The following is a 15,000-nucleotide window of genomic DNA, read 5'->3' on the forward strand; positions in this document are numbered from 1 at the left end:
TTTTACAAAGACCACAATATCTTCTGTCTGAATAAAGGAAGAGCAGGAAGAGGAGGAGGAGGAGGAGGAGGAGGAGGAGGAGGAGGAAGAAGAGGAGGAGGAGGAGGAGAGGATGAGTCTGATGTTAGCAAAGTAAAGAAATGATGACAGAGACTGGGAGAGACTGGGAGATGCTGGGAAAGACTGGAAGATGCTGGGAGAGGCTGGGAGATGCTGGGACAGACTGGGAGAGGCTAGGACAGACTGGGAGATGCTGGGAGAGACTGGGAGAGACTGGGAGATGCTGGGAGAGACTGGGAGATGCTGGGAGAGACTGGGAGATGCTGGGAGAGACTGGAAGAAGCTGGGAGAGGCTGGGAGAGACTGGGAGAGACTGGGACAGACTGGTAGAGGCTAGGACAGACTGGGAGATGCTGGGAGAGACTGGGAGATGCTGGGAGAGACTGGGAGATGCTGGGAGAGACTGGGAGATGCTGGGAGAGACTGGGAGATGCTGGGAGAGACTGGGAGAGGAAGAAAGAGATTGGGAGAGGCTGGGAGAGACTGGAAGAGACTGGGAGAGGTTGAGAGAGACTGGGAGAAGCTAGAGGTGGGTTGGGAGAGGGAGAGAGAGATAAAGAGAGGTAGCAATGTGTGACTGATGATTCACTGCACACACACACACACACACACACACACACACACACACACACACATACACACACATATACACTGAGATAAGATGGATGTCAAATTTTTTTCTTATTTATTCATCTTTTTTTTATGTTGTTTTTCAGGGAAATTATGTATTGATATGTTTCTGACTACTACTACTACTACTACTACTGCTACTACTACTACTACTACTGTGCTAGATTAGGTTTTATCTATGGTCTAAGTCTACAATGGACTGATAAACTATTCCAACTACTACTACTACTACTACTACTACTACTACTACTACTACTACTACTACTACTACTACAGATTTCATTGTACATAAACCCAAAACAAGAAAAAAAATTAAAAGAAATAAATAATGCTTTTCACTACCACCACCACCACTACTACTACTACTACTACTACTACTACTACTACTACTACTTACCGACAAGATCAAGTTCCAGCACTTCATATGGCACATTGAGGCTTTTGAAGAGATCTTTGACCTGTTGGAAAGAAAACAAAGAGAGATTAGATTATGTTATGTTAGGTTAGGTTAGGTTAGGTTAGGTTAGGTTAGGTTAGGTTATGTCAAGTTGTTAGTTTAAACACTCTGTTCTTTCACTATGACTTTTTCAAGGCCACAAAGATGATAAGCTGGGTTCTCAAGAGTGTTTCTCCTGTTAGTAACATAGAAATCTTGTTAATCTGCCACTAGAACTAAAAACATCCTTAAAAACACACGTCACTTTGCTTCTCCTGTCAGTAATGTTGAAATCTTGTTAATCTGGCACTAGAACTGTAAAAACACTCTTAAAAACCAGCATCACATTGTTTCTCCTGTCAGTAATGTTGAAATCTTGCTAATCTGCCACTAAAACTGTAAAAACACTCTTAAAAACCAGCATCACATTGTTTCTCCTGTCAGTAATGTTGAAATCTTGTTAATCTGCCACTAGAACTATAAAAACACCCTTTAAAAACCAGCATCACATTGCTTCTCCTGTCAGTAATGTTGAAATCTTGCTAATTTGCCACTAGAACTGTAAAAAACACCCTTAAAAACCCGCATCACATTGCTTCTCCTGTCAATAATGTAGAACTCTTGCTAATCTGCCACTGGAACTGTAAAAACACTCTTAAAAACCAGCATCACATTGTTTCTCCTGTCAGTAATGTTGAAATCTTGTTAATCTGCCACTAGAACTGTAAAAACACCCTTAAAAACACACATCACATTGTTTCTCCTGTCAATAATGTAGAAATCTTGTTAATTTGCCACTAGAACTGTAAAAACACCCTTAAAAACCCGCATCACATTGTTTCTCCTGTCAGTAATGTTGAAATCTTGCTAATTTGCCACTAGAACTGTAAAAACACCCTTAAAAACCCACATCACATTGTTTCGCCTGTCAGTAATGTAGAATTTTTGTTAATCTGCCACTAAAACTGTAAAAACACCCTTAAAAACACACATCACTACCCCAGAAGCTTTAGAAAGTATCAGAAGTGGAGTCAGAAGTGTTTTTGAATACAGAATTAAACTCATGACTTTGAACAATGCCCGTAACTGCCCTGAGTCACCTGCCGCACCACCCAGTCCTCCAGTGCTCCTACAGTCACATCACACCGCACAGACACACCACACACACATCAAGGGGCCGCCACACATCACTGCAGGCACTTAGCATTTAGATCTACTACTAAGATGAATGAAAACAGAGGAGAATGATTCAGCTAAATTATTTCTCTATTATTCATGGATTAAATAAATTATTCTCTAGTACAATACATCTTTTAAGTGGATAGTCATTAACATAAAAGATATCATATTTATGTGCATTATTGTTAAGTATGTGTACCAGGCCGGCAATCCCACATGGAACGGCCCAGATAAGGCGCGCGCACACACACACACACACACACACACACACACACACACACACACACACACACACACACACACACACACACACACACACACACTCTTGCACTTTCCATGAATTGCAACTTAGTCTAATGTTGCTCCCCCCATAACACCCCCCCAGCCCCCCACCCCCTTCTGAGGAGAGAGGAGGAAAAAGAAGACAGGAAGTGTTGTATTAAACTGCAATTTTATCGGTTCGGGGAGCATAACGGGAGTATGGGGGGGCAGGGGGGGCAGTGCTCCTAAACAGGCAAGGGTAGTGACTTCTGATGGCTAGGATGACGTAAGGGGGTCGGAAGCAATGTGATGTGGGTTTGTTTAGATGTTTGTTTGTTTAGTTTACTGTTTAAATCTCCCTGAAGTGTCGTTTTCATCCTTATATCTGATGTTTCCCAAGATTAGAAAATTCTGAACCGCCTCTAATACTTTACACCCCCGCCACAACCCCCACGCCTCCATATCCTGCAGAGACGCGTCAACAGAACACCAGGCAAAATTTTATCCAAACAGCGAACTTACTACTGGGGATTATGAAAGCAAAGGTAAGCATGACGAGGCAAGGTGGGGACAGGTAGGCGAAGGTGAGGCAAGGTGGGGACAGGTAGGCGAAGGTGAGGCAAGGTGGGGACAGGTAGGCGAAGATGAGGCAAGATGAGCAGGGGAGCAAAAAAATAATAGGAAAATTTGAAACGTGGATAACAGCCGGACTAGAGAGCTTAGGTGAAAAAATGCAAACACACACACACACACATACACCACAAAAAAACACAAAAAATAACTCAAAAACATAGATAAAACACGAAACAGGATAACTATGGAATAATGCTGAAATTGACGTGTGGTTAAAAACTTACGAAACTAAATGTAAAACTGATAGAAATGAAAAATAAGACGGAAAATTAGCACACACGTTGTACAGAACCCTTAAAATTCCCTTAATACAGACACAAATTGAGTAAGAAGCTTGATGAAAGGAACAGAGACGAGGAAAGATGATGAAGCGGTCAGATTGAAAAGTTGAAAATTTGAAACCATGAAAACACACAACAAATCCCTGAAAACTCTCTTACTGATACAAAAATGGGATAAAGAAGAGAGAAATAGAGGAAATAGAGGAAGAAAAGGTGAGACGGATAGAGAAACAAGACGAAGACTGACACAAGCGCACGCACGCACACACACACACACACGATACAAAACCTCAATTACTTCCTTACCTTATGGCAGAACGGACAGAAGGACTTGCTAAATATCATCACTTTATTCTCAGCGATGCATTTCTCCACGATCTGAGCCGGTTGGAGGCCCGCAGTGCTAATTGGAGCCATGGTTGATATGGAAGACTGCCCCAGCCCTGACTCGGCCCTCAGATCACTGCCACACACACCCAGGTTCCTCACCCTTTTGAGAGCTACCACGCGGCAATAGGAGGGCGTTGAGACTGCCCTACCCTGCACACCTTGCTTTAAACCGTGCAAGTGCCTGTGTGTGGCTAGCAGCGGCCTGGAGCGGGGAATGAGAGAGCGAAGCAAACTCAAGCTGCCACATACCGCCATATTTTAGACCCTCTCAAACGGCCCTCTAACCGTGACTTCATATATAGTTTCTGTCTTTATTTCTCAGGCTATTTATCTTTATGGCGCCCGTATCGCAGCTCACGGTGCTGTAGTATCTTTCTGCACGCCTGGCAGTATTACTAATGCTCTCCTTTCACTTCTCTCTCTCCATCTCGCCCCCCTCTCTACTGGTGATGCAACGCACGGTACCTCTCTCCTTTCTTCCTCCTCTTCTTCCCTCACTCTCTCTCTCTCTCTCTCTCTCTCTGATAGTTACCAGGTATCATTAAAGTTCATTATCCATTTTTCTATCTTTATTTATATGTATTTTTCATTGTTATTTTTTTTCTCTTTTTCCTATTAACACGTACTGGTTACCTCTCATCCTCCTCTTCTATCCTTTCTCCCCCCACCCTCCACCCCCCTCCCTCTCCCTCTCGTTACGTATCCCTCTTCTAGCTATTTAAACTTTTCTTTGATTAGCGGCATTCATTACATTAACCAGCTCAATTTACAGTATACAGCCTCGTCCTCCTCTTCCTCTTCTACCACACGGACACCCACACACACGGACAAGTCTGGAATAGCCTGATGATTGTGTAACGTATTCCTCAGTTACAGGAAGAGGAGTGGGGCGAGGAAGGATGAGAATAGAAGTTTGGGATTTACCCGCGTCTCTTCTCTCTAAACATGTACCTACTTTTCCATTACTCATGATGATCAAGGGTGTATACGCGTGTGTGTGTGTGTGTGTGTGTGTGTGTGTGGTGGTCTCGAATGTACTAGAGACAGGGAGAGGGAGGGAGGGAACAGGGAGGGAAGAGTATGCGTGGTAGGAATGATAATAGGAAAATAACGAGAAATACACTTAAATAAAGGTAGGAACGTGGATAATGACTTTAATGATGTCTCGTGACCATCAGAGAGAGAGAGAGAGAGACCTACATTATCTTATCTACGAATTATAAGCAAGGCAAGGTACATGAAACACCATCTAAACACAACTACCAGCATAAAAGGACATTACATAAGACTGACGCGCAAACACAACATTCAAGTCTATTCCGTTTATAATAATTCCGGGTCTCGCTTCATCACGGTTATTACAATGCCAATATTAAAAAAAAAACGTTCTCTTTTCTCAACTCTATTTTCCTAAAGCCGCAGAGATGGTTAGCCAGGTTACCAAGTGTGTTTCTCCTTGTAATTACTGAGAAATCGTGTTATTGTGTCACTAGAACCGAAAAAAAACACCTTTAAGATCTGTATCACTTCAACTAGAACCATAAAAACGCCCTTAAAAACCCACTAACTTCAACTAGAACCATAAAAACACCCTTAAAAACCCTGTAACTTCAAAAAGAACCATAAAAACACCTTAAAGACCCGCGTCACTTCAAGTAGAACCACAAAAACATCCTTGAAAACCCGATTAACTTCACCTAGAACCATAAAAACACCCTTGAAAACCCGTGTCACTTTAACTAGAACCTTAAAAACACTGTACCTAACGCCAAAACTGACCAGAAATTAAAATAAGTTAATGAGCAAGATGGCATGAAGGTGAATGAGGCTCCAATAGACACACATGCATATATTTCAACGGGAGAATACAGGGTGACTCAAAAAACCACACTTGTAAAATGCGCGTAAGGAAACATTATTATTATTATTATTATTATTATTATTATTATTATTATTATTATTGTTGTTGTTTTCTTTGGTTCCTTGGCAAGATTGGAGGAAGAGGAGAAGGAGGAGGAAGATTATAAAAGGAAATGAAAGAAAAACAAGAAAAAACAAGAACATGAAGAAGAAAAGAAGGAAAAAATTACTCAAGGAGAGAGAGAGAGAGAGAGAGAGAGAGAGAGAGAGAGAGAGAGAGAGAGAGAGAGAGAGAGAGAGAGAGAGAGAGTATTGTACGTACATATACACACTAATCATTACTTGTACAATTCATGATAGCACCAACACACAGACACACACACACACACAAACCGGGCCGTTATACAAATTATACAAGAGTTATACATAAACTCATAAGAATAACAGCGTATATATATATAATTATCAACTACATTTATAATCATTGAACTAAAAAAAAAAAAAAACATAATTATCAGTGTATAGTTATGATTATTGAACTTAAAAATCTAACATAAGACACAGTAATAGTAGTAGTAATAGTAGTAGTAGTTTATCTGTATACCAAGCTGGCAAACCCCAAACATTTCTTATTTATTTATTTATTTACTATTATTAATTTCATTTCTTCATATATCACATACATAATCTCAACTGGCTTTATATCAATGGTGCTTTGCTACTTAAAAAAAAAAAATGATAACTGTAATCTTTTAAGTGTAGTGTAATCTGCCGTAATAAAAATAATAATCTCAAAATAACTTTTATATGACACTAGGAAAATATTGTTTTTTTTATTTATTTGTCTATCTATTCATATATCTCTATTTATCTACCTTTATATCAATTTTATCTATCCATCCATCTATACAAAAATGATTCTTCAGATTTTCGACATACACAAACATGAACTTCAATTTTGCAACAGCGCTACAATGAGGCAACAATCTTATATATATATATATAATTTCCTTTAACACTGTGATACGAGGAGAGATTCTTGGCAATACTGAAAGCACACACACACACACACACACACACACACTTAGCCTAGCCTCCTCTAGTCATTTCTTACAATTAGTTCGTTAAATTAATAAGCTGCCTATTTGTCTTTTCCTGTCTAAATACTACTACTACTAATAATAATAATAAATCTGGCCCATTGTTGGAATGTTTGTTTTGTCTTTTTTGTTTTTGTTTAACATGTAGAAAGAATTAAGCTTATTTGGTTTTGTTCGTTGCTATCAAAATTAATGTTATCTGTGGAATATAATTTGTAGTCGGTTAGGTTGTTGTTGTTGTTGTTGTTGTTGTTGCGATGGTAATTTTTTTCTTATATTTTTTTCTTTTCTTTTATTTCCCTATGTCATTATTACGTATTACTGTCTTCTAATCTTTCTCTTGCGGATTTTAGTGCTTATTTAATTTCATTGTTATACTCTCTCTCTCTCTCTCTCTCTCTCTCTCTCTCTCTCTCTCTCTCTCTCTCAAAAGGCACACTTATATACTAAACACATAAAACTGAATAAAAAAAAATTATGCCCACTTAAAACGGGGATTACATTCTTCAAAAAATTCACTTAAATGCACTTGCGGTTACTTAAAATATACTTAAATGCATTTGGACCCACTTAAATCTACTTACATGTTCCTGAATCCACTTAAATGCTCCTGAGTTTACATAAAAGCTCCAAAATCCACTTAAATCGACTTGAATACTAAAAAATCCACTTAAATGTTCCTGAATCCATTTAAATCCACTTATATACTCCTGGATCCACTTAAATGCTAAAAAAATCCGCTTAAATGCCACTGAATCCACTTAAATCCACTTATATACTCCTGGATCCACTTAAATGCTAAAAAAATTCGCTTAAATGCCACTGAATCCACTTAAATCCACTTATATACTCCTGGATCCACTTAAACATTCCTGTATCCACTTAAATCCACTTACGTAACTTAGATAAACTACAATTTCACTGCTACCATACTTAAATTACTTTGAAATGCTCATTAATTTACTTAAATCCACTTAATTCCACTTAGAGACAACTGAAATCCACTTAATCATCTGCAAACTTACTTAGAACCGTCAAGATCCACTCCATTCCACTTCGAATCATCAACATCCACGTAATTCCACTTATAAATCATCACGATTCACTTCATTCCACTCAGAACCATCAAGATCTACAAAATTCCACTTATAAGCCTTCAAGATCCACTTCATTCCACTTATAAACCATCAAAATCCACTTCATTCCACTTCAAGCCATCCAGATCTACAAAATTCCACACAGAACAGGTACATTCCACATATTTCCACTTAAAAGCACCCAATTCCACTTAAACATATTTAAATTCACTTAATTCCACTTGCAAATAATAAAAATCCATTTAATTTCATTTTAAATCATAAAAAATTCCTTTTGATTCCACTTAAATATAATAATTCACTTAATTCCACTTAGAAATAATAAGAAATCCACTTGATTTCACTTAAAACCACCAAAATCCAGTTAATTCCACTTAATAACCACAAGAATCCACTTCATTTCACTCAAAAACCACCAAAATTCACTTAATTCCACTTAATAACCACCAAAATCCACTTAATTCCACTTAAAACCACCAAAATCCACTTACCGCACTCTTTAAGGGCTCTGGAGAAGGGAGAAAGGCCGTCTGATTCTCTTCCGCCTATCCTCTCCACTTTGGGGCAGATCTCGGGGCCTCTTCCCCCTCTTGGTGTGATTAGAAGTGGAGGAGGAGGTGGAAGAGGGAGAGGAGGGGAAGAGAGTGGAGAACGGAGGTGAGGTGGAGGAATAGGGGTTAAAATATGGAGATGATGAGGAAGTGGAGGTGAAGTAGTCTGCTGGGGTGGAGACAGGCCTAGTGGAGAAGGTGGAGACAGTGGAGGTAGTGGGAGATGCTATTTTGAGAGATTTAGTGGAGGTGGAGGACAAGGTGGTGATGGTGGTGGTGGAGACCGGCCGAGGTGGAGAGAATGTGGAGAAGGTGGAATAAGTGGAGGAGGAAGAGGTTATGTTAGCAGTATTTAAGGTGGAAGAGATGGCAATAGTAGTGGAGTTAGCAGCTGGAGTGGATGCATGTTTGGGTGGAGTGGAATAGGTGGAGTAGGTAGAGGAGAAGGAGTAAGGGGTGGAGGAGGTGGAAGAATTGATAATTTTAGGCTCATATGAAGTGGAAGGAAGAGCAGCATTAGTGTGAACATGTCTGGTTGGTGTGGATTGCGTGGAAGAGATCGAGAAAGTGGAAGAGGAGGAGTACGGGGTGGATGAGGTGGAAGAGATAATAATTTTAGGCTCACATGAAGTAGAAGGAAGTGAAACATTAGTGAAAACAGATCTATTTGGCGTGAAGGAGGTGGAGAAAGTGGAAGAGGTGGAAGAGACAGCAACATTAGGCTTATATGACGTGGAAGGAAGAGAAGCATTAGTGGAAACAAGCCTAGTTGGTGTAGAATATGAGTAGGAGGAGGTGGAGGCATAGGAAGTGGAAGACAATTTCTCGGACTTAGTGGAAGAGGAAAATGGAGACCTACATGTGGATAGATTTGTACTTTTTGGAGATTTAACTATACTGGAAAGTGGAGAAGTAGCAGTAGTAATAGTAGTAGTAGTAGTAGCAGTAGTAGTAATAGTGGTAGTAGTAGTAGTAGGGTTAGTTCCACTTTTCCACCTCTTAGGGGAAAGCCAGGAGGCACAACTGGGTGGAAGGTGGTGCAGGATCTTAACTAGAGATGGGCAAGGAGATTTGGTAGAGGTGGAGGTGCTGGTGGTGGTGGTGGTAGTGGTGGTGGTGCTGGTGGATGCAGGATGGTTCTGTGGATTTAAATTGTTATTAGTGTAGTAGTAGTAGTAGTAGTAGTAGTAATGGTGTGTTTTTTATCTTTTCTTCTATAAATAAAACAATTAAGAAAAACCGGAAAAGAAAAAAAAAAGACATGATAAAACACACACACACACAAACACATGAAAAAAAACACCAACAAAAACAAAAGAATAAAAATAAACAAATAATAAAAAGATCAGGAGTAACACACACACACACACACACACACACACACACACACACGCACCTCCACACCCGCTCTCTTCAAATCCTGCCTTCTTATTGGTTTCCGAGAGGTTGAGTCCTTTCTCAGGGTCCTCCTCTTCCTCACTGCCTGCTCCACTGCCTTCTTCAGCGCTGCCACCCACTCCCCTCCGCCCCCTCCTGCCTCCTCCGAGCTGTACAGAAGCAGGTCCTCCGATTCGCACTTAATCTGTAGCAATGGTAGTAGTAGTATTAGTAGTAGTAGTAGTAGCTTCTCAAAATATATAATAATTTTTCTTTTTCTTTTCTCTTTTTCTCTCTCCTCTAGTGTTATTTCACCCTCCCAGCCTCTCCCAGTTAATTTTACACCCTTTCAGTCTCTCCCCAGCCCACCCCACAGCCTCCCATCTCCCTCCCATTCTCTCCCACAGCACCACAGCCTTACCCTGAACAGCTCCCGTGCCCCGCTGCCCAGCAAGGGGATGACGACACAGTGACGCAGAGGAAGCACACAGCAGAAGTCTAATGAGTTTGGACGGTAGTCAGATGTGGCTGTACTGGGCGATGCTGGTGGTGGTTGTGGTGTTGGTGGTGGTGGTGGTGGTGGTGCTGTGGTGGTGATGTCTCTGTGAATGAGTTAGGTTTGTTTTGTTTAGTTTTGAATATGCAAGTTTCTTTTTTTTATGTTCTATTTATTATTAATCTCTTTTTATGATGTGTTTGTGAGTATGAATCTCTCTCTCTCTCTCTCTCTCTCTCTCTCTCTCTCTCTCTCTCTCTCTCTCTCTCTCTCTCTCTCTCTCTCTTATCTTCCTTTCCATCTCAGCATCTTTCCTTCCAACCTCTCCATCTCTTTTCTTCTTTCATCCCTTTATTTCAACTCCCAATTCCTCTCTCTCCATCCCCCCATTACCTGTGTGTGTGGGTGAGGGGGGAGGCTCCAGGGGGCAGCTTGGTGTACATGAGAACATCGGAGAACAGGAAGAACAGGCGTGGGTGTGACGAGCTGCCATTGCGAGCCATCTGAACAGGGTGAGAATAAAATAAAGATAGATAGATAGATAGATAGATAGAGATAGAGATAGAGATAGAGAGAGAGAGAGAGAGAGAGAGAGAGAGAGAGAGAGAGAGAGGACTTGATAAACAGATAAGGCAACAGAGATAAGCGATATACAACAGAATGAAAAAAATAACACACACACACACACACACACACCTTATGCAGCAGTCCCTCCTTGACCAACCAGCGTCCAGGAGCCATGATAGTTGGCCGGCCGCCCTTCAGAGCTCGTTGAATCATTAACACGCGCTGGTAGTTCTCCGCCTCACTAATGCTGCCATCCACGAACCGCGCCACACCCTCCACCTCCTCCACTGCCTCTGTGAAGTGGAGTGGAGTGATACTGGAGCTCTCTCTCTTATGCCCCTAATGAAATAAATTAAAGAAAATGGCATCACAGACAAACACACACACACACACACACACACACACACACACAGACACATACTGGCAATGCTGTGTTGGTGTGGGTGGTGTGGTGGGGTGTGGTGCAGCAGCTGGCTCAGGAGGAGGAGGTAACGAGGTATACGCTGCACAGGGGTGATGAGAAGGGCAGGAAGTTTGGTCTGCACCTCTGGCCGTCCCTCTGTAGCCTCCACCCATTGACGGACTGAGCTGATGCGTCCCTCACACTCCTGTAAGGGGAGGGTTAGGTTAGGTTGGGTTAGGTTTGGTTAGGTTAAGTTATGTTAGGTTAGGTTAGGTTTAGTTGTGTTAGATTAGGTTAGGTTAAGTTATGTTAGGTTTGGTTAGGTTAAGTTAGGTTAGGTTAAGTTATGTTAGGTAAGGTTTGGTTAGGTTAAGTTAGGTTAGGTTAAGTTATGTTATGTTATGTTAGGTTACTTTAAGTTAGGTTAGGTTAGGTTAAGTTAGGTTAAGTTATGTTAGATTAGGTTAAATTAAGTTAGGTTAGGTTAAGTTAGGTTAGGTTAGGTTAAGTTAGGTTAGGTTAAGTTAGGTTAGGTTTAGTTAGGTTAGGTTAGGTTAAGTTAAGTTAGGTTAGGTTAGGTTAAGTTAAGTTGGGTTAGGTTAGGTTAGGTTAAGTTAGGTTATGTTAGGTTAGGTTAGGTTAAGTTATGTTCGGTTAGGTTACCTTAAGTTAGATTAGGTTAAGTTAGGTTAGGTTAGGTTAGGTTAAGTTAGGTTAGGTTAGGTTAAGTTGATAAACAAGACAAACTAACTAAAAAGACAAGACATTACAAGCTTGACTGAATCCTTTAAAAAAACAGTAACAACAAATACAAACATATCCCTCTTTCACACACACACACACACACACACACACACACACACACACACACACACACACACTCACCATCAACATATCCAAGGCTCCCTGGTAATTTTTCACATATGTAGAGTACGCTTTGAGGAACGGTGCCAGCTGTAAGAATATTTGGCCTACATCCTTCTCCTCCTCCTCCTTCGCGTCCTTCCCCGGCAGGAGTGCTTGGTACAGCTCCCGGCTAACTTCCTGCAGCGCCACCAGCCCCCCAAAGACCGTGTGATGAACCGTGGGGGGCAGGATTCCCTTCTCCCGGCTCGGTTGAACGAAAAACTGCGGAAAAGTCGACAGTTTTTCATTTTTCTCATTTTTTTGTGGTGTCATTTCATATAGTAATTCGTGGGGATGTTTTTCTCTCTCTCTGTCTTGTTTTGTCACTTATTTCTCATTGTGGTGTTGTTTTGTGGCTTCTTCCTCACTGTGGTGGTGTGCAAGGGTGAGGGAGAGGCTGTGTGTGGAGGACAGGACAAGGAGACCAGTGGGAAGGCTGTGGAAGGCCTGGGGATGGTGTGTGGAGGAGGACAGGACAAGGAGACCAGTGGGAAGGCTGTGGAAGGCCTGGGGATGATGTGTGGAGGAGGACAGGGCAAGGAGACCAGTGGGAAGAGAATATATATATAAAAGAAAAAAAAAAACGAGGAAATATGTTAAATAAAATAAGAATAATGATGTTTTAAAGTGTAGATATACCAAAATACACTTTCTTACTCCTCCCTCCTCCTCCTCCTCCTCCTCCTCCTCACCTTGTCCAGTATCTCCAGCTGCCTAAGGTAAGTCGCCTCCGTGGCCAATATCTCCTCCACCACCTTCTGTCTCATATTCTTTGCCATGTTGCCTGTTCCTGTTCTTCCATTCAGTGCCCCTCTCTTCTGTTCACGCCTGTCACCTTTCACTGTGCATGGAAGGGAAGAATGTGACCCTCTCTCTCTCTGATCAGGTGTAGTTTGGTTACAGTAAATAATTCGCCACTTTTCAAGAGACACTAGTGAGATTTATCCCCAAAAATATATATTAAACTTTAAGATACACATATCTAATCACAACACACACAGATTACTTAAAAACAACAGCCACTGACCAATTAATAAGCGATATAAACAGTGAACTTAATATTACGATTAATTTAGCGTGATGATAAAAAAAAAAATCGTATTAACCCACCTTATGACATACTCAGCCACTTTCAAGATAAAAAAAAACACTAACTACTTAACTATACCAGCCAGTGAGTGATTAGAGCAAAAAATAATTAACGAGATTTAAATGTTATGCTTTTTTTCACCAAGTCACTCAAGCTGTGGGTGTGGCTATATGTATCGTCATTTCTCTTATTTTCACCACATTCAGCCACTTTTTGACACCCTCTCCATCACCCTGATACTGTACTCACCCCATCAGCCTTTCAAAAATGTCGTGGCACCCTCCTTTGTGTCCTAAAAATCTAGGAATGTAGCTACGATTCAATGAACGTCTTTGAATTCTGATGTAAATAAACCACCACTTGGGTCTCGGTCTGGGTCCCAGCGCCCTGCTTTTGTACGGTGTCGTGCCAAAACACCCCCGGTTCAAAATTTCTCCCGGGAATAATTTGCCACGACGGAAGGAAAATCAACGCCATTGTCTAAATATGCAAAACACACTCAAAGCACCCAAGGAAACCTAAAAATATCATCCAAACACGCTCAAAACATTTAAAACACACTCAAAACACCCTTCAACACCCTAAAACTCATCAAACAGAACACACTCAAAACACTTAAAACACACCCAAAACTCATCAAACAAACCCAGAACACACTCAAAACACTTAAAACACACCCAAATCTCATCAAACAGACCCAGAACACACTCAAAACACTTAAAACATACCCAAAACTCATCAAACAGACCCAGAACACACTCAAAACACTTAAAACACACCCAAAACTCATCAAACAGACCTAGAACACACTCAAAACATTTAAAACACACCCAAAACTCATCAAACAGACCCAAAACTCACTCAAAGCATTTAAAACACACCCAAAACTCATCAAACAGACCCAGAACACACTCAAAGCATTTAAAACACACCCAAAATTCATCAAACAGACCCAGAACACACTCAAAGCATTTAAAACACACCCAAAACACCCTAAAACTCATCAAACAGACCAAGAACACACTCAAAACATTGCAAATGTACGCGCGCGAGCGCGTACATTTTCAACATACATACATACACACACACACACACACACACACACACACTGCAAAAGCATATGTACAACGAAAGACAAGGCAACACACACACACACACACACACACACACACACACACACACACACACACACACACACACACACACCTTGAAATACCTTGGAAAAAAAAACACTGAATATTTACTGGGAGGGACTGGAAGGGAGTTAGGGAAGGTACCACTCTGATAATGTCACGGCTGGGGGGGCTTGTGACGTCACGGGGGAGGTTGATGACGTCACACAGACCGTTATTTACGTACGTACGTATTTCATTTTGAAAATGACCCCTCTAAAAAACGCAGCTAGACAGGAATACTTTATAAATTCAGACTTGCCACATTTATTAACTAATGCCAAAAATAACAACACATTTCAAAACGCAGTAGTATTAAAGATATTTAAAAAGAAGTATCTGGAAACTGTTGCAATCTTCACCCCATTTAAAATCGCTTAAATGTCCACCCATTCTGGCTTAAACATAACGGAAAACACTTTAAAAAATCTGAACTATTTTCTAAAACCATTTAAAGTGAGCTACAAGCACAAAATAAAAAATCTACCGAAAAAAAAATCAATATTATTGG

The 15,000-nt window shown here is 40.8% G+C and overlaps 2 protein-coding genes across 3 annotated transcripts in view; both read right to left on the reverse strand.

Moving 5' to 3' along the window:
- LOC135095648 (thioredoxin reductase 1, cytoplasmic-like) overlaps positions 1-4,348 on the reverse strand; it is a 15,674-nt gene extending 11,326 nt beyond the window's left edge. Inside the window, 2 exon segments of the mRNA XM_063996611.1 lie at positions 1,088-1,148; positions 3,787-4,348. Coding sequence (XP_063852681.1) covers positions 1,088-1,148; positions 3,787-4,125 — 400 coding nt within the window. The 5' untranslated portion in view covers positions 4,126-4,348.
- Positions 4,349-5,706: 1,358 nt separating this feature from the next.
- LOC135095646 (uncharacterized) overlaps positions 5,707-15,000 on the reverse strand; it is a 10,327-nt gene continuing 1,033 nt past the window's right edge. The window contains exons 1-9 of one of the 2 annotated variants that reach the window (XM_063996602.1): positions 13,567-13,720; positions 12,920-13,068; positions 12,207-12,449; positions 11,340-11,526; positions 11,048-11,211; positions 10,745-10,854; positions 10,277-10,457; positions 9,875-10,060; positions 5,707-9,617 (exon numbers count right to left, since the gene is read on the reverse strand). In XM_063996602.1, the coding sequence (XP_063852672.1) occupies positions 8,427-9,617; positions 9,875-10,060; positions 10,277-10,457; positions 10,745-10,854; positions 11,048-11,211; positions 11,340-11,526; positions 12,207-12,449; positions 12,920-13,006 (2,349 nt within the window). In that variant the 5' untranslated portion in view covers positions 13,007-13,068; positions 13,567-13,720 and the 3' untranslated portion in view covers positions 5,707-8,426. Of the gene's footprint in view, positions 9,618-9,874; positions 10,061-10,276; positions 10,458-10,744; positions 10,855-11,047; positions 11,212-11,339; positions 11,527-12,206; positions 12,450-12,919; positions 13,069-13,566; positions 13,721-15,000 lie in introns of those variants that run through there. The other variant, XM_063996603.1, reaches the window with a different exon arrangement.

The sequence above is a fragment of the Scylla paramamosain genome, unplaced genomic scaffold (genome assembly GCF_035594125.1).
Source record: "Scylla paramamosain isolate STU-SP2022 unplaced genomic scaffold, ASM3559412v1 Contig1, whole genome shotgun sequence".
Taxonomy (NCBI): domain Eukaryota; kingdom Metazoa; phylum Arthropoda; class Malacostraca; order Decapoda; family Portunidae; genus Scylla; species Scylla paramamosain.